Consider the following 24,715-nt stretch of genomic DNA (forward strand, 5'->3'; position numbering starts at 1 on the left):
ATTTTAAAAGAGGTTCAGCCCAAAGGCAGTTAATTCGGCGATTGGGCAAATCATGGCCCCCAACTGCACTCCCATGATCCCTGTTGCTGCTGCTGCTGCTGCATCACATCCCCGCTGGGACTCGAGGTGTTTCCAGGGCTAACAACTGGAAGATAAGAGCTTTGGTAAGTACGTTTTGACACACGACAGCATACTTGACCCTTGAACAGCTGAATACCTACATATATGCCTACATGTAAATGTGTAATGCCGGTAATTGAACGAAATAGGGTCCCCTTTTAATTGATATGGATACGTGGTTGATGATGTGTAGGTAGTTTCAATGTTTTAGTTAACTATTAAAAATAAAGTATAGGTACATACTTCTAAATGTCTTACATGTACATCAGTTGATAGCGACGCTACTGTAAGTGCTACCTACTGTAAGTTTTAGTCTTGCTTGAAGATTCAAGGTAAGAAGGCTGGAAGGCTGGACCCCTCCCTGCCTTCCCCCCTGGACCGGCCCGCAAATATTGGTTCAAGTAGGTACATAGGTACCTAACGTAGCATATGCCGACTTGCCGGCCGCTGTCTCAATTCCCAGTTCCTAGTTCCCAGTTCCCATTATTTTTAGCACCTGCATCGCCAAACCGCAACAGCGACAATCCAGTCCCTATCCCACTCTCGTCCCTCCGCCACGGGCATGTGATTTCCCCAGCTTGCGACCCGCGCTGGAGTTAGCTACTACATAGCCGCCATGCCTATACAGGTCTATTCGTTTTACATCTTCGACCGCCATAGTAAGACTACCTCGACCCTACCCTGCCGTGCCTACACAGATCCTAGATCGGATGCTACACGCAGCTCTCTGCTATGTAAACAACTAACCCCTAACACCGCGCAGCCGAGTGCGTATACTCGAAGCTCTGGGTCCCCCGGCCCTCATCCAGCATCGCCGGCCCGCCCCCGTCATCGCGGCCCCAATCGCAACAGCCCGCGTCCCTCGCCGCCTCCGCCGCCGCAACAATAACCACAGCAGCGCCGTCCTCCGCACCCCCCTCGACAACCACCTCTCCCGCAAACGCCGCCGCCGCCGCCGCCGCCGCTGCTGCTATCACCCGGCGGAAGAACGAGAATGACGCGAAGCTGATCTTCGGCACCGTGTTTAGCTTGCGGAACATGGTGCGCAAGCTCGGCGGCGACGACGACGCCTTCATCGCCTTTCGCACCGCCCACTACAAGCTGCACTACTACGAGACCCCCACCAACCTGCGCTTCGCCATGCTTACCGAGCCCGGCGCCCTCAGCATGCGCAACGTCCTGCACCAGATTTATATCAACCTCTGGGTCGAGTACGGTGAGTCTAGTCCGGATCTTCTTTTCGTGGTGTTTTATGCTACACAAGGATGCGGCGGGGGGAGATGCTGGAAGAGGGATGGTGGTGAGGCAAGGGAGGGGACTTGTCCTAGTCTTGGCTTGGCTTGGATCAAGAGACAACTTGAAGATATCTAGCTACGATATCATCCGAGTCATGAGATTATAGCAAATGGCTGGACGGGGGAACGCCGTGTCCCTAAAACCTGAATAATGCTAACATCACTACGTCCTAGTCGTCAAGAACCCCCTCTCCCCAGTCGAGCACAAAGGCGGCGACGGCGTGAAGAACGAGATGTTCGAGATGGGGCTGGATAAGTTTATCAGAGGCCTGATGTGACGGCTTGCCACGATAGAGAATAGACAGCGTGGTATAATACCGGCCTTGGGTAACCGAGGGAGTGAACTTAGCCCTTAGGTAGTTTATTCCTGGTTAGCCTGGAGGCTGACGAATTAATCAATGCTGCGGATAAGTGTCCCAGAAGAGAGGATATATATGGGTGGGTAGAGGGACAGCATAGAGATGCATCACTTTCCCGGCACCGCGTACACATGGCTGAAATATTTGGAGTTAGCATGAACTGCAAAACAAGGCATTGGAGCTAAGAGCTGGAGATGGTATCATTAAACCCCTTCCGGAACCGAGAGGCTTACTTGAAGCTTCGATATCCGCAGTACTGGCACATGTATATACATGTATGTAGCCCTCTATGTAAAGCTGCTTGAAAAGCTGGCAGTTGTAATGCACGCGCTATGATGTATCCTCGTCAAGAAAAGAAAAATCCAACCCCATTATGTCCCTCCTTGCATGATCCAATGATGTGCATTTCATTTCGTTATAACTAGTTACGTCAGTATCCAGAGTTCACATAGTAATCATGTTCTATCATGCCATATCGTTCATCTTCTAACTTTTACCGATCCGTCGCTCGCTCCCATGCCGTGTCGAACGAGGACTGCGTCTGCGAGATTTGCGACTGCGACGGGTCGACTATGACCATGCTCTCCTCGCCCAGAGTAGAGACCTGCGAGAACCGACCCACGTTGCTGCCTTCTGGTACATGCAGATTGCTATTGCTCGCCGTCTCGTCAGCGGCCCGTGCCGCAGCTAGGTTCTCCGAGTCCTGGATTTCGTTCTCCCAGTTGCTCGAATAGACAACAGCTGCGAAGGCTTCTAGGTCGCGTACCTGCTCCATCTCCTGTAGGTACTCGTTGGGCATACCATTGCCGATGGCGTGGGCCTGTCGCGTGAGCACCGATAGGATCTTAGGCAATAGAACAACCTTGGAGCCGGCAGCCTTCACGGCTGCCTGCTGACCGACTAGCGCTCCCAAGTCTGACGAGGGAGGGGCGGTAAAGGGTGTTCCTGGTGTTTGGAAGGCGCCTGGCAGTACTTTCTTATATAGGAGAGTAGAGAACCCAGCGTCGAGGAGGAGCGTCAGAACGCGCGTGAAGGGAGGAGACTCAATGAGGTCCGAAGTCTCGTCTAGGAGACGACGGAGTGGCGTCTCCGAAGATGCCGATGCCGATGAACTATCCGGTTGAGTAGACGCTGCCGTGTTGTCACCCAAGACGCCCGACTCCCGGAGAACAAAGTCTTCCATCTTAGTAGGGGGTAGTAGGAATGGTAGCCACTTGGAGCCTGGCCTCGACTCGCTGGTCTCTTCTGCCCTGCTCTCCATCTTCTTACGAACCTCGAGCGTAAGCTGTGAGAAGGTGTCGAAGCTCAGCAGGTCACGGGGACTGAGGTGTCCGAAGACGTCGCGAACGGCACCCTCGACGTTCTCCATGATCTCAACCCAGCCACGGTGCAGCAGCCACCAGCTGAAGGTTAGGTATTTCCGGTTCGTCTCAAAGTCGCTGCCGTATGAGTGCTCCGTGTTGTCATCATCGTTATTTTCTAAGCTGATTGTAGACTGCGCTGTCCCTGTAGCTAGAGACACTACACTCGATAAATAGCTACGTCGGCCCAAGAGATTGAGTTGGACCCGCGTGAGCATAGTAAGAAGGGCCAAAGTGTATACGAGAGTAAAAGCACGCGTTATTGCTAGAGAAACAGTAATTAGCCTAAAAATAGAGAGCATAGCTCGAACTGGCTTCAAAAGGGGAACTCACAGCTTATTGTTAAATCATCCCATAATTGTCTCTTCGTTTTTCTCAATCTCTGCATGGACTGCTGACCGCCATCTTGGGAGCCATCTCCTGCATTAGACACAGACGATATCGTCATCTGGCTGGTAAATACGCCACTCTCGCTCGGTAAACTCGCGATACTTTTTCCCTCTTCCTCGGTTAAAGTAGTATCAGCAATGCTAGGAGGTGCAGCTGACGATTCGCCGTTATTGCGCAGAGCCTTGCTGCCCTTCATCTGCTGAATCTCGAGCGTGATCCTTTCGGTGTTCATGGTCTCGAGTATATTCGTAGTCGCGGTCGGCAGCAATGCTAAGACTGTAAATGTGCAGTCTTCCTGGTTCTGCTCGAACCGACGTCGAAGGCTAAGGAATTGTTAGAAGGTTTATTGGTGGTTTCCCGAAGGAGGCTGTGAAAACGCGATCTTACTTCTCCTTCGCGATGCGATCGCTGCTCATGCGCTCACGCGCGTCATTGATCTTGTTTAAGACATATTGAGTAGCCAAGTAGCCAGCGCCAACGACGCCGGCACCAATGGCTATTGGGGTTCTATTACGGCGGAGCCATCGCCGTGTAGCTGATATCATGCTGGGCCCCTGAAGAAGGTTCGGGGGGGGTGGAAGACCTCAGAAATAGAATCAATGATTTAGTGCTTAAGGCTTAGGCTTTGGTGTTTTGAGATAGTTGTATTGCGTTGTAACTTTTTAGGTCAGAGGTACCTTAGCATTGACTGTAGCATTGGAAGGCTTGTATTGGAAGGCTCTAGGGGGAGCTTTTGAGTTGAGGTATGCAACCAACCTGCAGCCAGTCTTTCACCTGGAAATCACATTCAATAAGGTTCGGTTCTGACGTGTGCCTCGGTCCAAGCGCGCGAATCGTCCAGCACGGTAAAAGGTACCTAACCTAACCTATAGAACCTGCTAGTTAACCTAACCTTAGGTACCTAGCCTTACCTTAGCAATTAGCAATTGATAAGATAAGCACCTGATCGTATGCAACCCCCTGCAGCTAACCTAGTGTGTGATTTTAGGTATGTTGCACCATGCTAAGCTTAGGTACATAGGTAGATACCTAAATAGTGTACATACACTACATGTAGTTAGGTAGAAGCCACAGAATTAAATGTGGCTAATATGACGCATTGGTACATGTCCACTATGTATTGTTGTACATACTAGTATGTACTTCGTACTGGTCCATTTTCACCCCACGTTCCAAGTCTTTCCCCCTCCGGCTCAGCCCCTTTGTCGGGACCCCTCCATCAGACGCATCAGACTGATGATCATCTATCCATCGTGCCGGCGTCTGCTGATAGACGGTCTCGGGAAGGTCAACAGTCCCTAAAACTTCCTCCTAACAACCCAGAACCATCCCCGACTTGGCAAACTATACTATGGAACAACAAACACCTCAAGAGTTCATCCTCGAGGCTTTTGCCGACCCGGCTTCCGTTCGCGATGTGGTGAGAGGTATTAAAATCCATCTATCCATCTATCCAATCATATGCCCCCGCGACCGTCATCGTTGTTGTCCTTCTACCTATCATCATCACTCGCTCGTCCATCCATCCATCCATCCATCCGCCGTCGTCCACGAAGCTAGATCCCCATATCCCGCATCCACCTCTGCGTCTCCCCACAGATCTGCCTACCTATAAATATATCTCTATATACCCAAGCAAAGGCTAACTCGTAGAGCTCCCAACACAGGAATTTTACACACCATCTTCTTCCATCGCTTCTTCCCGTCGCTGTTGCCGCGTTCGCGCGAGGTCCTCGATATTACGCTGCCGTACGTCGAAGATGCCGAGCTGGATACTATGATCGAGAAGCGTGCCGCTGAGCTCGCGCGCGAACTCGATGCCGAACGAACACATTCGCACACGCATTCTCACCGCAGCGCTGGCGGCCGCGGTAACATCTCGGTCCAGTTCTTCGAGAAGAAGCGCCGCAAGACCTGGTATCTTCCCTACGGCGGCGGCGACGAGGAAGTTTGTTGGGAATCCTGGACGGTGAAAGTCACCGTAGCGGAACCGCGTACAGAGAGCGGTTTGTCTCCCTCCCCCCCTATCTATATATATATATCCCTTACCGCCCTTCTCCTTCTATCTACCTAGCTATCCACGCCAGGCATACAATCCCATGTGAATCCCATATGAAATACTACAGTAAAATAAAACGTAGATTATATCCGCTAACAAGCAACCCACACAGAACGCGCCAAAGTCCGCAAAGCCATGGAGCAAACCCTCCTAACAAGCGTTATGAAGATCGTAACCAGCGTCAACACCCACAAAGACCACATCCCACCCATAACCACCAGCGAGGCCAACCCCTTCCCCTACCAAATCAACGTGAACCAAAAAGACGCAGGCTGGGCCACCCGAATTGGCATATACTAGGTATTAAAGCCAATACTACTTATTTAGGGCCCTCTGTCGGATAACTTCAACATCAACAATAAACACGCCGTAGCTGGGCAAAGGGACATATATGGCTGCGTAGGCGGATACGGGATATGCACATACATACTTATATAGGCAGGCGCAGGAACAGGACACGCATAGAATCCGGGCATAGGCTGGTCGAAGTGGGAATAAATATCTAACCATCCAACCAACCAACTAACAACTAAGGAGGGAGCGGAGGTTATAATGGCAACGTAACGGAACGCTTCGTGAACCAACGAGCGGGGGAAGCGAAGGAAAGGGGGGCAGCGAGCACCCAAAAAAGTATTCGGAGCAAGGGGAAAGGGAAAGGCGTTCATGTTAACTACCTGTAACTTCTGGACTGGGAAACGGCGCTCAGGGAAATCTGATCCCCCTACGATAGACTTGGGCTTCTTCGCGGATTTCGTCATGGTAGGCCGGTGTAATTATAACTACAACTACAACTACATCACCGATTGATACCCCCATCGTAAGTAAATACATTGTATGCACCACGAGCCAGCTACACAAAGTCCTTCAGAGCATCGTGATGATAGTATCATATTGATCTAGACATGCGGGCATGTTCATGTTCTTACGGCACAAGTCACAATAGAAATAGGACCCATCATACAGATCCAAGATTGTTCAGATGAAAAAAGGGAGGTCGAAGTTGCGGTATAAGACCGGACTGAGTACTACGTAGATAAGTAGGTACTGATAGAAAAGCATCGCAAGATGAACCCTAACTCCAGTAATTGTCCGCCGTACATGGGCTATCCTAGCTGTCCATCCGTCCTCGCAGGCAAAAAGTAGAAAAATTATCACTAGAGCAACATATCCCATCTCAACCGAGTATGGGTCTCTCCAACTCGCAAAACTCCTCCGGAGGCACTATGCCTCAACACAATTCCTTGATTTCCCCGCCTTCCTTTCTTTGCAAGGACATTCCATCCAACCAACGCCTTATCGCATGCTCCCGCGTATCCACTAAAGGTCATAGGCTAAAGGGCGCGTGTATAGGGGAGACTATGAAGATAGTCCACCCTGAATCTGCGCCAGACAAAACCCAAGCAAAAAGCAAATGAGAAAATCCAGATCTCATTATGTAGGCGTTGTGATGAAATATGTACTTGACACGTGTCGTCATTATGATATCAAACAATAGGCAAGAACGCCGGCCGCGGGGCGAGAAGGTAGGCGAAAAGGTCTATATTCGTCGAAGGTAGGTAGCGTATTCAACGCAATCGAATCGAAGATATCCGGGATGCAATGAGGTTCATTATTCGTAATCATCATCAATGTGATATTGCCACCCCTAGGGGTGCAGCGCAGGCGCGTTAAAATTTGGTCGTAAAACTACGACCTAAAGCCGGCTTCGAGGATTTGGAGGAAGCAGGTAGGCCGCGAGTGGGTTGGCTACCACTGATTCTCTCAAAGCCCTGAAGGATATCTATACCAGTACCCTCGTCCGCGTCGTCCTCGAAGAATTGGGAGGTGCAAAAGTCTTCCAGGCCCATCCAATTGTTCTTCGTAGAAGAAGCATTCTTTGTAGGAGACTGCATGAATATTTTACTGGGGGAGGATATGTCTTCGAACACCTTACTTGGGGTCTCATACGACAGAGGAGTTGTTGAAGCCGATGCCTTCAGCAAGGGAGCCGACGTAATCGATCGTTTGGATGCAGAGTTTGTTAGGTCACCAAGGACACTTGTAGATACAGATCGGTCAAGGCGACCCCTCCTAGCCGAGCGCTTCAGGGGAGAGCCATTATCCGCAGCCCCAAAGAATTGATCTAAGGACTGATCTTGGTATATATCAAACTCTGCAGGGTCCGTGATGAAATCGTTAAAGTTAAACAGCGAATCGTCTATTTGGAATGCTGGACTCCACGGCATTGTATCCTCAGTTATGTTGCTAACACGACGAAGAGGCGAGTTAAGCATGGACCTAACATTGTCCCTGTGTATGCGTAGGTTCGTGTTAGGCGAAACGGAAGCAGGAGGCTTCGGAGGCGGCTTTATTTTAACAGCGGGTGTCAGAGGAGGTAGCATCTGACCAGCGCCGTTTGTCCGTCTTAGTGGTGATGAAGAGGGAGGGGCAAACTCAAAAGGACGTCCCTTAGTAGGACTATCATAGGATGAGGCACGAAGCCGCGCAATCTCTTCTTCGGCACGTCCTCGCTTGATTCGGGGACGATCAGTTCCCGAACTAAGGATTCGATTACCTCTAGGGCGCATAGCCGATGACTCCAAAGACGAGATATATCCACTGTCATCCATACAGGCGTCCATCGAAGCGTACTTGCGCCCATGGCCACGCTTGTGAGGGCCAGATGAAGGAAGCTCTCTCCTAGTTGGAGGCGGAGTATTGCTCCGAGCTTCCATTCGACGAGGAATCGGGGGCGATGAATGTATAGCAGGAGGGAGAGGAGAATATGCACCACTCTCCGGAGGTTGCCCTTGTTCCTGGCTCTTGTCCGGTTGCTCTTCTGGTCCGACATTGTCGGATAGCGGAATAGTAGCATCAGACGAGACTTCAGGTCCAGCTTGGCCTAAGTCTTGTGATAGCATCGAATCATGGATATATGGGTTCGGTTGTGCTGGGAGCACTGGAGGTAGAGAAGGTAGACCATCATGGAAACTAGTAGGCTCAATGCGCGGAGGCTCGACCCGACTAGACATAAAAGGGGTGTTTCCCATGTTTGCTGTAGATTTCTTACTCTGCTTCTCTCTCATAAACTGATGCTCCATTCCAGGCTCTATGGCCCAGTAGTTACCCTTGCCCGGGTCGTCCTTTGGTCGCTCCTGTTTGATAAAGGCCTTGTTGAGGGAGAGATTGTGTCTAATGCTATTTTGCCACCCCGCATCTTGAGCGCTATAGAAGGAGAAGTTATCCGAAATCCACTTGTAGATCTGTGAGAGAGTGAGTCGCCTTTGAGGGGCACGTAAAATTGCCATTCCGATCAGTTGAGCATAGCTATATGATGGTTTCGCGCCAGTGTCCTCAATCGCGGGGAAGGAATCGGGTGGCGGTAAGGGAGATTCTTCCAGTTTGGCCTTCTTCGCGGGTCTCGAGTCCTGAATTGGGGCGGCTTCAAGTAATGCTCGCTTCCTGGGGGGTGCACTCTGATAGTAGTTCTCCAGGCTTAGATTGAAGGTAGACGGCGCGGGATATAGCGTAGGATGAACATTCTCTTTTCCGTAACTTGCATTTGCTTCCACGGGCGGCTTTTGAACAACCGTCTTGAATCTCGACATTAACGGCTGTTTCTTCTGCATCGAATCTGTTGTCTGTCCATGAGACGCCGGCGGTAGTATCGATACGGCATTGAGCTTGCTGCCATGCGATCTGAGCGGTGTCATCGGGGAGGAGGCGGTGCGTCCGGTTGGCTTGAACGGTGAATGCTGCTTCGCGTGCGCATTGGGCGGATTAAATATTACGTTTCCATTTGAGCTTTGTAGAGCCCGGCGAGGAGAGTGCTGTTTGTTAACCGAGGGCATCGGTGCCCGGCTGATAGATGGGGCGGGCTGGTCCAAGTAGTCATCTTGAAATATGTGAAGCGGCTCAGAGTTGGCCGACAAAAGCGATGGTTTGACCATATTGGCCAATGTTTATACGTTGTTCGTCGCTCGGCAATACTATTATATTTGCTATTGACGTCGGTTAGGATGTAGATACGATTGATGTGTGACTTAAAGTGTAGTTTCGTTTGTGAGTTCAGGTTCTTGTTCTTGTTCCCGCTTCTTAGACTGCGTAACGATTGAGAGATTGGTGAAAATGGAACGATCTAGTACTTAGTGAGAACTCACGGTGGGTGACTTTAATTAGCTGTGGAGCCACGAAGCAAGGGTTGCCTGTGGCGCGCCAGATATCAGGCACTTTGACGTGCCTACAGCATAGAAGGTCTCAAAAGTGAACCGCTGTCGTAAAGTTCAAATAACGATATACACAATGGTCGCTGTAATGCTGTCATTGATATCGTAGATAGTAGTAATGGAGAAGGTTGCCGATGGATGGAGGGAAACGATGGAGAAAGAAGAGGGGATGGAAAGGAGACGGAGGAGATGGGGAGAGCCGGTTCGTGGGGGATGGGATCGAGATACTGGAATGGTTTCCGCGACCTTGGACTATTGCTGGTTTAGGTATGCGGGCGTTACAGGTGCGATAGAAGCACAGGAATGCCTTTGGGCCTTTTTTGGGTCAAGACCAACTAGCAAAAGAGTCGAAGTGAAGGGTCAGAGGGTGTGTCGAGCCTACGAAGGCTGCAAGGTCGGCACGCAGAGAATAGATTGAACCAGGACCGGGGAGACCGAATAGGGTTAATGGAAATAGCATAGAGTGTGCCAGGATTGGCAGAGAGCAGAACGCCAGCTCAGCAAAAGATCCACTTAGGTAGACCCGCCGGTGGATGTGCGGATGGGAAGATGGGAAGATGGAGGTAAAATGTAAGATATGATTGGTTGATAGCGTCGTGGGCTGATACGACCATGGCAAGTGCTAACAAGGGTTGTTTTAAACAAGACTTGACAGACCAATTTGCAAGGAATGTCAAGAAGAATCCTAGTTTCTACATACGGAGTGGGAGAATTTGCAAAGATGTGCTTCTGCACGTGCTATGGTTGGCCAGTTTTGATGATTATGCAGTCTCGAAGCAGGCCAGAACCCTGCCTTTTTGGTTTCTTTGGTCTTTTTTTGACCTACGATTGCCGGATGGGCTGTGCAGGATAACAAGATATGTATGTACCTAGCAGCAAGATGGATGCGAACGATATGCTCGTAATTGCGAAGATCTTGTCTGTTGGAGTTGGAGTTGTTTGGAGGTTGTCTGGGTGTGTTTACTGCGGTAGCGCAAAAGATATCAGATATCAATAGGTTGGAATTAGGATGACCTATCAACGGTAGGTGATGGTGATGATGATGATGATGATATGATGGTGGTTGCTACTACTTAGGTAATGGCAGAAGCCGAAGAGGGCGGAGTTAAAGGCTTCCCAGGAATGCGAAGCAAACAACCTTAGGTATGTACCTATGTAATGTACTGTTGGGACTTGAGACTCGGACTTGAAAGGGCCGCGTCACACTGATTATTCCCCAAAAGTTCTTTAGATTTCTTCTCAGCTTGTACGGATTATAATAGTTGGTGACTGTGCAGAATAAAGTGCAAAGTGCAGAATAAAGGCAGCTGAAGATGGTACGAGTGTTTAAAATTGGCGAGATAAAGTGAAAATGATTGGTCGCGAAGGTCGCGCGTACTTGCTGCAAAGTGTGCAAAGTGTTTGAGGATTAAGAAGATGAAGAGAAGTGATTGGAACGCGAAGGCGCGTCGCCGTGGCGTTTCCTTTGTTATGCCTGAAGAGCGCGTCTAGCCAATCAGAGTGGTACCTTTAACTTCATACCACCTTGGCAAGCCATAAAAGGTTAATTATGTACGTTACTGCATAAGAGGTGCATAACAGGTACATAATGCGATGTATCTTTCCTATTATAGTAACTAATCCATTTCGAACCTTGTCTTAGTCTTATCCCGTGCTATCGGGTACCTAAGGTCAATACACACGCGCAACTATTTGTTCTTACCTAGACTCGATATTAAATGTATCAAATGTAAATGGCACTATATACACTGAGATATTCAATACATATAGAATGTGCTCATTCCCTATTCTTGACATTTGTCTGTGTAAACACCTGCTTTCTAACCCGAAGGTCTGGTTCGTATACGAAAAGGGGTATATAGTTGGCACGAACATGTTAAATTTCAATCCCATCCTAGCACCTTGGAATTCCACATCTGCCGGCGCCATCTTGATACGCCCGAACTACATAGTACATAGTATGCAAAACCAAGAATACAACGAGCCATGATATCATGGCCTGACAGCCGGGTCCCATTAAACTCCATTCCAATTCCGACGATCACCTTAGGCCCGTCTTAGACTAAAGCCTTCCTGACTCAACTTTCTAATTAAACTACCAAAACGTACTACCGCCGTACTCAGACACGATCGAATTTATGTTTCCGATCAATTTCAAGTACGAGCCATGTGAATCATCTATCCCGGACAGCCTTAAAACAATGTCGTGGACGTGCGCCAGAAAAGTGTAAATACCTAATTATCTCTTGTACGCCATCTCCATGCGCCACGGTAAAGCTACTGTACAACTCAACGCACCCTTTCTGGCTTAATTAATTAAACGAGCCAGTCTGTCAGTTCGGCAGTGAACCACATAAGCCGGGCGGCTGCCGAGATGAAGCCACTGCAGAATAATTCCCAGCAGAGCAGAGAGGTAAGTTCAGTTTCCGGCATGGGGCCGCATCCGTAGTCTTATCGTCGCCACTTCGGCCAGCAGCAGCAGCACGGCGATCCAGGGCCATCCATGACCTTTTTGCCATCTTCCATTGGCAGGAATCGTATTTTTCCAGAGTCGTACCATGCCAGTTTTGATCACACATTAATAGTAGTATTCTTCAAATTCTTACTACATAACATAGGTAATACATATCATACTGCTATAACACATACGTTATCATACTAAATAAAAATTGATATCTTCCAAGTTCACCGTTGATTCGCGATCTGCCTTGGGGTTTGACCGCGTATCCCTGCGTTATTCGCTTCCCATTAACCCCTAATTAGGCAGGTCAACCAACTACGAACCTTTGTGCCGCGTCAGTACGGACATCGCATTGAATCGCAAAGTGCAAATGGTATAGTGCAAAGCATAGTATACATAGTATAGTCTAGTCTAGTATAATAGTAAGAGGCCTCGATCGATACGCACGGACATATGCATAGCATAGTATTTGAGAAATGTTGAGAATAACCTCGAGTACAATGCATACACTAAGCAATAAACAATAAGCAATGAGGCAGAAATTAAACAAACGCCAATGACGTGCCCGACATCGTGTTTCCAGACGCCTTACGAGATGCAATAAATTATGAAACACGGCAATTCCAGGCCCGTGGCCGCCATCGGACTGGCCAAGACCCCAAAGGTCCGTCTCCTCCGTGAGATGCCTGGTCATAGTAGGCCATACTATGTATGATAGCTGAGTTTCCCCACGAACCTACATAGCGGTAAACAGTTGTCTATAAGCACTCCCCAGTAATCGTCGAGCCATACCCTTCACCCGGTAATACCATGGAGCGTCAGCTAGAATAGACGGTGAAGCATACCTATTCAGACACGGCCCTCCTCCAGCGCAGCCTTGAAATGCGCAATGGCCACTACTCTTACGCTGACGAGAGACAACCCCCCAAATTGCCCGTCGCCGCTGTTCGCGCTGTCGAAATTGGCGCGAGGTCTTTGGTGAGCCATGTGAGGCCGGAGGGTGTGTGTGTGTGTGTTAGTAGGTCAGGCGAGGCTCACGCTGGGCGTCATCGGCGCCCAACGTGAATGACTGGCAATGCGGATACGGCCAGGTGATAGAGGCAATGGCTCTAGGACAGCTTCAGCAGGTCTTGGTCAGATCGAGTCGAAAGACCTACCACGGATCCGGACCAGTATTGGTCTGGTCGTCTGAGACCGGACACAATGAATCATCTTTGTTTAGGTCAAACCTCTATTGCTAGTCGGTTGGTTCATTGGTAGCATTCTGACAGTTGCTTGGAGGAATTGAAGGATTTACAGGTCAGATTTCAGGTCCGTGTTTCTAAGCTATTGCTTCTTTAGCCTATCCTTCGAATAGGCTATCATTCAGTGGAGACGGTTGTGAAAGTCTGCATACTGGTGGCCCCTTTTCGTGAAAGGGACTCAGTCACTCAAACTGGTACAAGATTATTACTATCACTCCCTCAGCCTTCAAGAAGATGTTTATTGATGTATGCTGGATATATTGTGTCTAATTGGGCATACTAAGACACTATTCTGAAACCCCTCAAACAAATTATACCAATTGGTTAGACCGGTACAGGTAATTGGTTATTATGCTCCTCCCCGCGAATACTATACTGAGCCTAGCAGACCATTTTGATCACAATATGTTATAAGTGAGTGAAAATCAGATTACACGGGTTATATAATAATAAGACGAGCTCTTCGTGAAATAGCCAGAAAGAAACTACCAGTTCGGAGTGCCCGACTACAGGTGTAAAAACAGGCGAGCCAGTAGTTCGGACGATGGCATTCTGAAAAGCAACCACAAAGGGGCGTTGTCATCCTTAAGGGGGCCCTATTCTACGAGGCGTAGCGTAGAAAGTACCTACGTACGTGGTTGTCAGAATGAAAACTCGGTACCGTACATACCAATATTGCAAGCAAGATGCTAAACCGGCCAATTATTCTAGTGTTTGCCATACCTCATATTTTATTTCTCATGACCTCGTGGCCAAGAGACCTGGGATGGAACGTCTTGCCGTAATATGTTGGGACGTACCACATCGAGTTTTCAGCAACCAAGTCTCCACGGGCAAGCTGTAAGTTCGGGTCTCGATGCTTCGCCATGGCCATATAACACAAAGCCAATCGGCCCCAATCCCCTGATGCTTGCGCGGGCTCAAGACACGACAACGGGTCAACCAGAGCCGATCTTGGGGGCAAAGTCTGAAGGTCAGAAACATGATTTGATCGGGTTCCATTCCTGGCGTTATCCGGGCCGCCTACGAGGAAAAACCACGTATCTTTGCGGTCGTAATCAGGCTCTTCCACACCCTCCTCGCAGAACCGATGACCATCGAACCCCTTGTCATAATCAATAAAGATGACCTTATCCTTGGTAAACCGCGAGTTTATCGTGTTGATGGTCTTACGGATCTTGGCATTGACGGTGAGTACCATCGTATTCATCTGACTCCTCAGGTCCTTTCTCAGCTTTGGCCCGCGCCACCAGACGCCAAAGCTCATCTCGTCGCAGTCGTCAGTGACATCGTTAAAGAACCGGGCGTATCCCGTAACCGTAATTGTGAAGGAGGGCTTCTTCTCCCAACGGACCTTGTCGAGGATTTCCATGATGATGATCTCCAGGCGGTGTTCGAATTCATCGCTCTCGATTTGGTCCCGTGTGTTCTTGAGCGCCGTCTCGCAGGTACCAGAGTAGAAGTTGTAGAAGCGAAACACACATGCATTCATTAAGTCAAAGAAGCCAAGATCGTTCCCACCGATTGACAACAGCGCAAAGTCTACTGGTAGTGAAGCGTTGAAAGCATCGATCTGGCTATCATGATTGGTATCACGACTGGACAGAACTTCTTGGGTCGTGGCTCCTGTACAAGATAGAAATTGGAACGTCGTAGAATTCCGTCCGCCTCGGCTGGCCAACAAATCGGAAGCGATTAAAACACTATGAGCACCTAAACCCTGCCGACAATCATTCTCCTTGCCATCTACGCCAGTGCCAATTCTAGCACTATAGGAATCACCCAAAGCAACGAAGCCGGTTACTGAGCTAATGTCATCCGATGAAGCCGAGGAGATAGGGAGTGGCGGCTGTCGATGATGGCCTGACATGCTGTTTCCGATAACATATTGGCCCTCCGGAGCGATTAGTCGACGCTGTTGAAACGCGCGACCAGAAACAACTCCAACTCCGGAGGAGACAACAAAGGTGAGTACGGCAGCCAGGCGCATAGCGAAGCTAGGCTTCATTGAGGCCATATGTCAAGATACATAGTTGGAGTAGTATAAGTTCCCGAACTTGAGGTACTATGTAAAATATATAATATATGAATGTAGATATGTAGACATGTAGTAGATCTAGGCAGCTATTTAGGAGATAAGACGAACGAGGTCACGTCGACGGCGTTGTCTGCATTGTGCCGCAAATCACAAGGTGAAGTCACAAGACCAAGCCAATGGGAAGAGTTGAGCCAATGCCTTATGCACATGCGGTCCTGATTGCTTCTGGTTTGGCGGTTATCTGGTTATCTGATTACATATCTGGTTATCTATAGTTACTACATGTATGTAGAAAATCTTAAAATTCCCGACCGGTTGGTAACGGCATTCATTCACTACCTACCTATGTACCTATTCTTTCGGATAATCTTCGTCATTTAAGCGGCATAGATTATAAAGTTAAAGAGTGGAAACAGCTGACAAGCACTTGCTTCTTGCTGTAGCTCATATGTTAGGTACATAAGCTCAAAACGGTTCCGAGCTAGAAACACAATGACGTCAACATCTCTTTTAACCCCACCAACGTCATCGCCCATCTAAGTATTCCTCATATCCTCCTGGTATCTTGATATCTACCTGGCCGTGGCACATTGTAGCTCTTACGTACAAGTCAGTATAGGTCAGTGTATGTCTAGGTAGGTAGGTCAGCGGCGACCAATCTAAAGCTTCAATCCCAGATTCGGCTTCATGTAGTCAAGCCACATACCCTCGTATGCCGAAAGGAAGGAATACGGGGCTTGCAAGGAACCTCTTTGTGCGTTCACCTTGCCGTCTTAAGCGGTCATTCTTCCCTTACAGGGAACCCGTCGTATGCCATCATAAAAGACGTCAGAGACAAGCCCGCTCTATCCTGTTGTAGTCTATGTAGCAAATATATCCATATATACCTGCCCTACCACCGAGTCTTGGCCGTTCTTAATTCTCCAGATTTACACGACCCTTTACGACCCAAACATAAGCAAGCTTTATATTCCTTGACAGCCAAGAATACGACATTAGATACTAACCTTCCTACATACCTACATACCTACATACCTACACACCTAGGTAGGTATATACATAATCCGGCATATTACTCTATATTTAATTCACCATGGAGACCGTAAGCAACGTGGCGTCTGCGGCTGTTAAGGCTGTCTGGGGCGAGAATAAGCAAAACGGCCCGGAGCCTATCTCGGGTCAGACTGGCGACACCTCTAAGGGTGAACCGTACGATGCTGGTAACATTGGTAATGTTCCTCCTCGGATATATCATCATACAAATTGGAAACTAACATGGACTTATAAAACAGAGGATCCTAAAGTCCAAGCCGCCAGGGCAGAAACAAATGGCCAAACTAATGGCGAGGTCAACAGATCAACAGAATACACTAAAGATGCTCAGTTCTCTAAGGAGACAGGCACTGCAGTAGAAGCCAAGGATACGCCAGACAACCCGTCGACAAAGCTCAAGTCAAGGAGCATACCCGACGATACAACCAAGGCTCAGAACGACGTGCGCAGCCCAGAGGATCCGAAAACGAACCCCAAGTCCGCGCCTACTGATGTCAACGACACCGAAGACGGTCTGAACGAGGCCCAGAAGCTAGATGGCCCTGGACCTAAGCCGCTCGATGAGATAGCGCGCGAGCACGGCGGCGACGCGGGTAAAATAGGAAAGGAAGAGAGCAAACCGCTTCCCGGCAAGGAAAGCGAGAGCAAGAGCAGCGGCGAAGACGGAGACGGAGACGGCCCGAACGCAAAGAGTACCGGCGAGGGCACCGGCGAGCAGTACGTCAAGAGCAGCGGCCTCCAGGCCGACGGCGGAGACTTCGACGCCACGAAGCCGGGGGCCGGCAGGGAAGCTGACCGTAAGTTCACCACGCCACCTCATGTATAATTAGGGGTAAATAACTGACCAGTAACCCAGGCCTGCTAGGGGAGAAGGGAATCCATCCCGTCGGCGGCGCGAAAGACGACGACGCCTTGGAGCACGACGACAAGAAGGACAAGGACAAAAAGAGCATCGGGCAGAAGATCAAGAATAAACTGCACCGACACTAATTTCGCCGGCCGTAGGGACTGGCTACGGGTGCTTATGATAATGATGATTCATGACTTCTGAGAACTGCGAGGCTCGCGCTGTTTGACTAGGGCGGCGATATGAGTATAGGGTCGCCGTCAAGCTCAGGCGTCTTTCGCTTTGCGGCGTCTGTGTTGTTGTTACTACTAGTTATGATATAATATCAAGTATTTTCACAGTTACGTAGCATAGCTCGTTATCCGCCCTCTTAAGGAGAAGAAGTTGCTTTCCTTGTTTGTTATATCTTGCTCTTAATATATTTCATGAGTTTCTTCATTCTGGATTATTCATAAATTATTAGTGGCTAATTCGTGTTTCGAGACGAAAATGGCACAAATAATAGAGTGTCGAAATGCATAATAGCTAAACGGTTGGTCTCTCCCTGTCGTCTTTCTCTTATATGATAGGCGATGTTAAATAAGGTATCGTAATAGCTGCTTGTCTCCCTAAGAAGATAAGTAAGGTACCTAACCTAGGGAACTTATGGCCATATCGAAACATTTACATAAATCTTTCCACCACAGAAATTAGAGACGTAGATATTAACCGAACAGAGCAAACCCTATACCGACAGCCATATCAACCATCTGATGGTTCCCTAGTCTCCAAGTTCTGACTTAATCTTACAGGATCTTAGGCAATATGAATCGACCGCCCTCTTATAATGGGCATCCAATACCGAGGCATATAGTGAACTCTACCGCCCCCGTCTTACGTAGAAACACGGAAGTTTTATTCATTTCTTGTTTACAATACGACGTACAACATTATAAAAAACCGACAGTCCTGTATCACGTAGCTTAAAGCCAACTGGTAACAAAATATGACAAGTCAGTGTTAAACAAACTATATACACGACCAAGGTCGAAAAGGGGGAACTATATACAGCAACGGCAATAATTAAGGATCGATCACTAGACCCAGCCTCGATGAACAACGGACTGAAAATAACAGCCAGATAACACCCCCCCTGCCCGTATCCAAACTAGGGCAGCTAAGAAAACAGTTAAATAGCCGGGTATATGAGGACCAAAAGCAATGCAGCCTCGAAATGATATGTACCTAAGGTAATATGCATGAACCAGCCCCCAAGGCCAACGAAAGACGAAGAGAAGAAAACGACCGATCCTAGACCCTGTATTCAAATTCCCATTTGCCATGCAGATAAAAAACAAAAGCCCACCCCCCCCAAACGCCGAGGCGAGCCCAAGAAGCCAAGAAGAAAAAACAAAAAAAAAAAGTTCACAGCGAGTGTACATAACGAAGCCAAAGCTGATTGATAGTTGGGCATATACCGTACCCATGCAGAACAACCAAGCCCTCCTACTGGATATGCAGCATCTTCTTCAGCGCGTCAAGCCAGCTCTTCAGCTTGCTCAGCCAAGCAGGCGTCGTGCTCGGGGTCTTCGTCTTGTCCCCGCCGCCGTCCTTATCCTTGCCGCCGTTTGAAGTCGGTCCGCCGATCGTCACGGTCAGCAGCTCCGGGTTGGCGTCGAAGACGGTGCCGGCCTGGTCTGGGCCCGCGTCGCCCGAGGGCACCACGTCGTCGTACGGGAAGGCGTAGCCGCGGCCGTCGAGGTTGACTTCGTGGGTCTGGAGGGGGAAGGAGGGCGTGTTAGTAAATATGGATATACATATATATGTATAATTAAATTGAGTTGGGGGGGGGGGGGGGGGGGGGGTTCGTGTGATTGTAGATAGGTATATATGGAAAGGGGAAGGGGGAAAAAAAAAGGGGGGGTTGGAGGAGGAATATCAACCAAGCCAAAGAAAATAAAATAAAATAAAAACCCAGCAAACATACAATACGCGCATAATGGTTCGTCGGGCTAGTCTTATAGTAATTCGCAATCTTCTCCCCGTCCGGCTGCTTCGCATCATCCAGCAACGTCGAGCGATTCAACGCGGCGGCGATCCTCGCGCCCAGCGCGCCCATCTGGTCGCGCGTGTTCTCGGGGTAGCTACCGAACGGCCCCGTCGAGCAGCTGAATATGTCGCCGGCGCTGGGCTTCGCAAAGGAGCCCACGTTCGGGAACGTCAGCAGGTCGCCCTGCACGCGCCCGGTGACGTCGCCCCACGAGGCCTGCGTGTTGATCGTCAGGTCGGTCGACGCGTACTTGCTCCACACGCGGTTGACGTAGTCGTCGTAGTACCCCTGGAACAAGTTCGCGTCGGCCACGCGCCCGCTGTTCGGGCTCAGCGCGCGCAGCGTCTTGCCGTCGGGCCCCTTCACGATCAGCTTATCCCAGCCGGCGCCGTCTGCCGCGTTCTGCTGCGTCAGCTTGTCGGCCACCGTGTCCAGCCCGCCCGCGGGCATGCCCTGGACGGTCTGGACGTTGCCCGCGGTGTTGCGCAGCTCGAGGGCGATGGGAAGCGGGCCCACGAAGTCCACGTAGCTGATGTTAACGAAGAGCTGCTGCGAGTTGTACGTGAACTCGCAAAACCCCCATGAGATGTTGTAGTTGGGGTCCGCGGAGTTGGTCACGCTAGGCTCGACGACGGCCGGGCCCGGGTTCAGCAGGAACGTCAGCTTGGAGCCTGTGCTGAACCAGATGCGGCCGCCAGCGATCTGGGGTATCGTGACGGAGGTCAAGGCACCGGGCTCGCCGAGCGGGATAGAGACGTCGGCTTCGAGAGCCGACTGGGGCGCAGACGGCGATGAGGGCCGGTACACGGTCGTGCCATCGGCTTGGATGAACAGCGGGACGTTGTTGTTGTTCAGGTCTAGGCCGGTGATATAGGCGTATGCCTGGGACGAGCCCGTGTTGTTCTTGATAGCTATCGCGGTTGTAGGGTTCGTCATCTTGCCGGATTTCCTAGTCTACCAGAGCACGTATAGTTATAGACGCAAGTAAGTCGAAGCCGAGCTAACTTCAGCCGATAGGTGTATGGGATTACATTTAAAATTCTGAGAACATGTAAACTTCCTTTGGATTTAAATGTGAGATGAGCTTTAGATATACAGCTAGGAGTATAGGAGTTCCAAGAGACTCCTAAGTCTAGAGGTAGATTTTGCGGGCATGTGCTCGAGATTCCTTGTTAGAGGGGGCAACTTGTGACCATCAAGAGGTATAGGCGTAGAACGACAAGAAGAGATGAAAGCCAACCGAGCATATAGGAGCAAATACCGCATACGTAAGATATGTTTCCCTAGGTCGGGCTTGTGAGCTGGGCCTACGATCATTTGATAGCAAGTCCTGTCAACCAGTACCTGAAAAAGCAACTCCATGATAGGTCGTATATACGCCGACCACAAGGAGACGGCTTTGCTTGGATTATTTCTTGAAAATCTAACCAAGCTCTAAGGAGAAGTGGCATCATGTGTCATCGATGTGACGAACTTCATGTGATATGTGATTCGAACCATGGTCAAGGACATCTCAAATAGGGTCGCAGTACTCGCACAGCCTCTTCAAGCCACTCATAATATGCATGTCATAGCACATGGCAAAGAAGAAAACATGAGAGTGTTGAAAGCGATAGGTCTTCATGATAGCATGGGTGGTATCCGGATATCTAGCCATGGCCGGCTGACGAGGGCGAAAGCAATAACAACGAATCTAACATGGTAGAAGGATACAAAAAGAGGAACTAGGGGAAAAGAGAAAAAGGTGACTGTGGAACATGAGGTATGACGTCTCATCCATGATGAAAATCCCTAATGGTTTAAGGTATGTCATCGACTTGCGTATTGTAGGGTAGGCTTAAACTGCGAGGCTAGATGAGATTGTTTCATCCTACGGATCCAATAAAAGCCGTTACCAATTATAACTGTGTGAACACGCGCATTGGTGTCTCGGAGGTTACAGCCAAAGGAGAAGGCCGGCGGTAGACGACATGAATGTACTATCGTGGTGGAAGGTGGTCGGGCCGTAGCCGGCCGTCGGCGTCTTTGTACGTAAGAGAAATGCGGAGAGTTTATTTGTATAGATGCTTAAGGTCATGATCGATATACGTATAATATACTACGGAGATTGATGTGAGACAGTTTAGTGAAGGTGTGGGTGTTTAGACTACATAACGTAATGGTAGTATAAATCTATATATATATATATATCCGGGGGTGACAGATGGTATAAGTAAAAAGTGTATAATTTAAATATCGACAGGGGATTCTGCAATATCAATAACTACTACTTTTAAACGTATATGCGTAACTATTATAATACATATGTAGCGAATAACTATATGCTGAATTATCACAAGCTTTAGTCTTGAATGCTTAACATATGTACCAAGGCATACATAACTATACAATAAATGTAACTTACATAAATGTAACTTACGTAAATGTAACTTACTATATAATTGGATCGGTCCAATTCAAAAAAAAGCCGAAGACATGCTTACCTTCTCCACGATCCCCCATCCGATCGATCAAGCCTCTGAACTTGCGAAACCACCCATTTGAAGCCCCAAACGCCTCCAAGCATGACCACATGTTGTGCAGAAAAGGGGGTGTGGAAGGGGGGCCACCCCAATCAGGCAGGTGGAGAGTGTTACCGCACAATGTGACTGGGCCGCTCCATATATCGAGTTCAACTTAAACATCAGCTAACTAACCTAGCGTTATATCTCTCTCTCAAGACTCTTCTCTACCTAGGTATACATATACATATACATATACCTACATATGCTAATGTAAGTCAAGACGCTAACAGACGAACTCCAGTTCATTCCATCTCTAGCACGATACCTGATATCCTTTCCCCTTTCCCCTTTCCCCTTTACCCTAGGTACACGTAGACATCTCCGCATTCCCTAGCCCGGATGACTCGTGCGAGGGGGAGGGGGAAAACCTGCAAAGCTGGGGTCGAGCTCAAAGTTGGTTGTGTCACCAGGCGGAGCCCCAGGCTACCCTCCCTGCGACGAGATCGTCGAGTTGAGTTCCTCTTGTCCGCCGGTTGCACACATCCAGCGCGCGTCACGAGACACTCTTGTAAAGGGAGTGAGACATATCATTTCCCTCTTATCCTGAAATTTTAATTACCCACCTAGGTATGGAGTTTCTAGCTTGTGGATATACAGAGCATTCTTAGTAACGTTGCACTTCTGGCACATGATTGAATTTTATATAAATGTTTACTGAGATAAATAGTAGTGGATGTAGACTCTTGACTTTTAGACCGTTTCCTAGACCTCTACTCTTAAAATATCAATTAAGCGTAAATGACTAAACCAAGTTATATATATATGTATAGTTACCTAGGTATATAACTATTACATACGAACTGCGCAACATTTGTAAGTATCTCAATTGTCCTCGCAAGAAGATATATATATACAGGCAACTAAGAGTCACAACAACAGACGGCGTTAGAAGAATCGTCCTGGCGCCGACTTGAAAGGTATCATACAACTAAAAGTGAAGTGCTATAGCTTATAGCTTAACAACCCGCGCCATAATCAAAATGCTAGAATATGCTTATCCGAGCCGCCTTTATCATCCATATCACATCCTTCTAAGAATATCTAATTAGACAGAAACTTCTTTATAGACCAACCACCCAAGTGCTGGTTGCGATAGCCGCAGCAAATGGGAGAGGTCGCCACCGCCTCGCCCGCCTTCCGTTGTTCTCGTGGTAAGTCGTTTGGTTAGGTGTCATGTTCGCGACGTTGCCGAAGAAGTATGTCGTGTTTCTATCGGGGATCGCACAGACTGCCGTTGGAACTGAGGGATCTTTACACCGTATCATATAATCGTTCTGCCTCGATTTTAAGGATGAGTTGAAGTACGCCTTTACGTAACTGACTGTGGTTGTGGCATCCGTCTTCGGTGGTCCCTGCGACCATCCCACATTCCCGTTGCTCCAATGCGACACCTGTAAGTTTCCGGGAGTAGAAGGCACGCCAGTGCCGTTCATCTCGGTGAGAAGTTGGGCGTCTGCGTAAAAAAGAACTCTGTCCGGCAAAAAGTCGATTCTATACTCGTGGAAATCCGTAGTAGGGTCGAATGGTAAGTGAATTGTCTTGAAGTCCCCCGTCTTAGATGCGTCGAACCCGTGGTCTTTTGACTCCTGAGATTGTAGGACGAGATTAACTGGGAACGAGTTATTGCTCTTGTTGAACTCGGCTGATAAGAACTCTATGTCGATTTCTTGGGTATCATTCATATACTGATATAGACGAGATTAGCGAGTCTTTGGGACATGGAGATGGTCTTAAACAGATAGCTTGTCCATCGAAATTACTACTCACCCAGAAGAAAGCACTACATGTTCCTGGCACATCGGTGACCTTGATACCCGCCCTGAAGGTCCCGTGGTAATATTGAACATCCGTGGTAGCAACGTCGGCGCAGGGAACCATCCCGTTTTTTATTTCGCTTCCAACCACAAGCTTCAAGCCGGCATCACCACCCTTAACCCCAGACCCACTGAATATTTGCTCGTCGGCGATATTATTTGATATTACGTTTTGCGGAGTAAACGCTTGACCGTAAGGCCCTCGCGCGACTTCACTCGACATATCAAACTCCTGCGCCGCCCAACCATATTCTCCATATCCCCGAGTCCTATCCGTGATATCTAGATGAACAAAGTCGCTCTCCAATAAATCGGTGAAAACGTATCGTTTGTCGTCGGAAGGCGTTATTATCGAATATCCGCATTCGCAGTCCGCCAGCACGAGGTTGAAAAATACCAACAGCAAGGCTAAGACGCGAAGAGAAGCCATCGTGTAGCAGAGTATCCTCACGCGCGCTTAGCATTAAAGGAGAACACTTTGTTGGGCTGCCGACAGATCAGGGTGTTGGGGCGGTTGGGGCGGTATTGCGAAGACGAAACAAAGCCTCGCATGCAAAAACTCGAGCAAAGGAGCGAAAGCGCACAAGGGAAAACTGAGCGTATGTAGTCGATTGAGACTTCCTGGCTTCATGTGAGGCAATACTATGTGAGCTTAAGCCAAGAAAATGAGCGACATCCATCCATGGATACGATACGCCTTCACGCCTTCACGTCTTCATGCCTTCTGAAGGTGAGAACATCCCGCCATTTCTGGCAGGGACGATAAGCAGAATCATCGAGGTACCTGGGCTAGAGCATCTCGCCTGTGAAGGATAGATTAGCTCGTACCCTTGTACTCAAAGCAAGGGCTTTCCTTCGGTGATACCTAGGTATGTA

The 24,715-nt window shown here is 48.9% G+C and overlaps 10 protein-coding genes across 10 annotated transcripts; 3 read left to right on the forward strand and 7 right to left on the reverse strand.

Annotated features, from left to right (window-relative positions):
• Nucleotides 1-635: 635 nt before the first annotated feature.
• Nucleotides 636-1,980, forward strand: F4813DRAFT_339168 (snare-like protein). Its single transcript, XM_049241227.1, has 3 exons — nt 636-779; nt 884-1,336; nt 1,590-1,980. The coding sequence occupies exons 1-3, from the start codon at nt 737-739 to the stop codon at nt 1,691-1,693; spliced, it is 600 nt and encodes a 199-aa protein (XP_049101602.1). The 5' UTR covers nt 636-736; the 3' UTR covers nt 1,694-1,980.
• A 119-nt stretch (nt 1,981-2,099) lies between these two features.
• On the reverse strand, nt 2,100-4,157 carry F4813DRAFT_339184 (Peroxin-3). The gene is made up of 3 exons (XM_049241228.1): nt 3,913-4,157; nt 3,469-3,848; nt 2,100-3,400 (listed from the first exon to the last, which is right to left on the reverse strand). Exons 1-3 carry the CDS (start codon nt 4,068-4,070, stop codon nt 2,268-2,270), a joined length of 1,671 nt encoding a protein of 556 aa, XP_049101603.1. The 5' UTR covers nt 4,071-4,157; the 3' UTR covers nt 2,100-2,267.
• Nucleotides 4,158-4,701: 544 nt separating this feature from the next.
• On the forward strand, nt 4,702-5,896 carry F4813DRAFT_339200 (DUF1649-domain-containing protein). Its single transcript, XM_049241229.1, has 3 exons — nt 4,702-4,952; nt 5,193-5,531; nt 5,697-5,896. Exons 1-3 carry the CDS (start codon nt 4,877-4,879, stop codon nt 5,882-5,884), a joined length of 603 nt encoding a protein of 200 aa, XP_049101604.1. The 5' UTR covers nt 4,702-4,876; the 3' UTR covers nt 5,885-5,896.
• On the reverse strand, nt 5,754-6,555 carry F4813DRAFT_339216 (uncharacterized protein). Its single transcript, XM_049241230.1, has one exon. The coding sequence runs from the start codon at nt 6,340-6,342 to the stop codon at nt 5,908-5,910; it is 435 nt and encodes a 144-aa protein (XP_049101605.1). The 5' UTR covers nt 6,343-6,555; the 3' UTR covers nt 5,754-5,907.
• A 570-nt stretch (nt 6,556-7,125) lies between these two features.
• F4813DRAFT_339291 (fork head domain-containing protein) lies at nt 7,126-9,743 on the reverse strand. Its single transcript, XM_049241231.1, has 2 exons — nt 9,724-9,743; nt 7,126-9,657 (listed from the first exon to the last, which is right to left on the reverse strand). Exon 2 carries the CDS (start codon nt 9,511-9,513, stop codon nt 7,252-7,254), a length of 2,262 nt encoding a protein of 753 aa, XP_049101606.1. The 5' UTR covers nt 9,514-9,657; nt 9,724-9,743; the 3' UTR covers nt 7,126-7,251.
• A 4,475-nt stretch (nt 9,744-14,218) lies between these two features.
• On the reverse strand, nt 14,219-15,502 carry F4813DRAFT_387747 (SGNH hydrolase; the record flags this gene model as incomplete). Its single annotated transcript, XM_049246597.1, has 1 exon — nt 14,219-15,502. The coding sequence occupies one exon, from the start codon at nt 15,500-15,502 to the stop codon at nt 14,219-14,221; it is 1,284 nt and encodes a 427-aa protein (XP_049101607.1).
• Nucleotides 15,503-15,883: 381 nt separating this feature from the next.
• Nucleotides 15,884-17,870, forward strand: F4813DRAFT_353593 (uncharacterized protein). Its single transcript, XM_049242665.1, has 4 exons — nt 15,884-16,151; nt 16,210-16,761; nt 16,825-17,382; nt 17,442-17,870. The coding sequence occupies exons 2-4, from the start codon at nt 16,626-16,628 to the stop codon at nt 17,573-17,575; spliced, it is 828 nt and encodes a 275-aa protein (XP_049101608.1). The 5' UTR covers nt 15,884-16,151; nt 16,210-16,625; the 3' UTR covers nt 17,576-17,870.
• Nucleotides 17,871-18,408: 538 nt separating this feature from the next.
• F4813DRAFT_353595 (uncharacterized protein) lies at nt 18,409-19,258 on the reverse strand. Its single transcript, XM_049242666.1, has one exon. It carries the CDS (start codon nt 18,896-18,898, stop codon nt 18,509-18,511), a length of 390 nt encoding a protein of 129 aa, XP_049101609.1. The 5' UTR covers nt 18,899-19,258; the 3' UTR covers nt 18,409-18,508.
• Nucleotides 18,896-20,647, reverse strand: F4813DRAFT_339361 (glycoside hydrolase family 64 protein). Its single transcript, XM_049241232.1, has 2 exons — nt 19,399-20,647; nt 18,896-19,187 (listed from the first exon to the last, which is right to left on the reverse strand). The coding sequence occupies exons 1-2, from the start codon at nt 20,395-20,397 to the stop codon at nt 18,918-18,920; spliced, it is 1,269 nt and encodes a 422-aa protein (XP_049101610.1). The 5' UTR covers nt 20,398-20,647; the 3' UTR covers nt 18,896-18,917.
• Nucleotides 20,648-22,833: 2,186 nt separating this feature from the next.
• Nucleotides 22,834-24,462, reverse strand: F4813DRAFT_339427 (glycoside hydrolase family 16 protein). The gene is made up of 2 exons (XM_049241234.1): nt 23,793-24,462; nt 22,834-23,710 (listed from the first exon to the last, which is right to left on the reverse strand). The coding sequence occupies exons 1-2, from the start codon at nt 24,267-24,269 to the stop codon at nt 23,087-23,089; spliced, it is 1,101 nt and encodes a 366-aa protein (XP_049101611.1). The 5' UTR covers nt 24,270-24,462; the 3' UTR covers nt 22,834-23,086.
• Between the last annotated feature and the right edge of the window lie 253 nt (nt 24,463-24,715).

The sequence above is a fragment of the Daldinia decipiens genome (assembly GCF_022478715.1).
Source record: "Daldinia decipiens strain CBS 113046 unplaced genomic scaffold F4813scaffold_9, whole genome shotgun sequence".
In the NCBI taxonomy this organism is placed as follows: domain Eukaryota; kingdom Fungi; phylum Ascomycota; class Sordariomycetes; order Xylariales; family Hypoxylaceae; genus Daldinia; species Daldinia decipiens.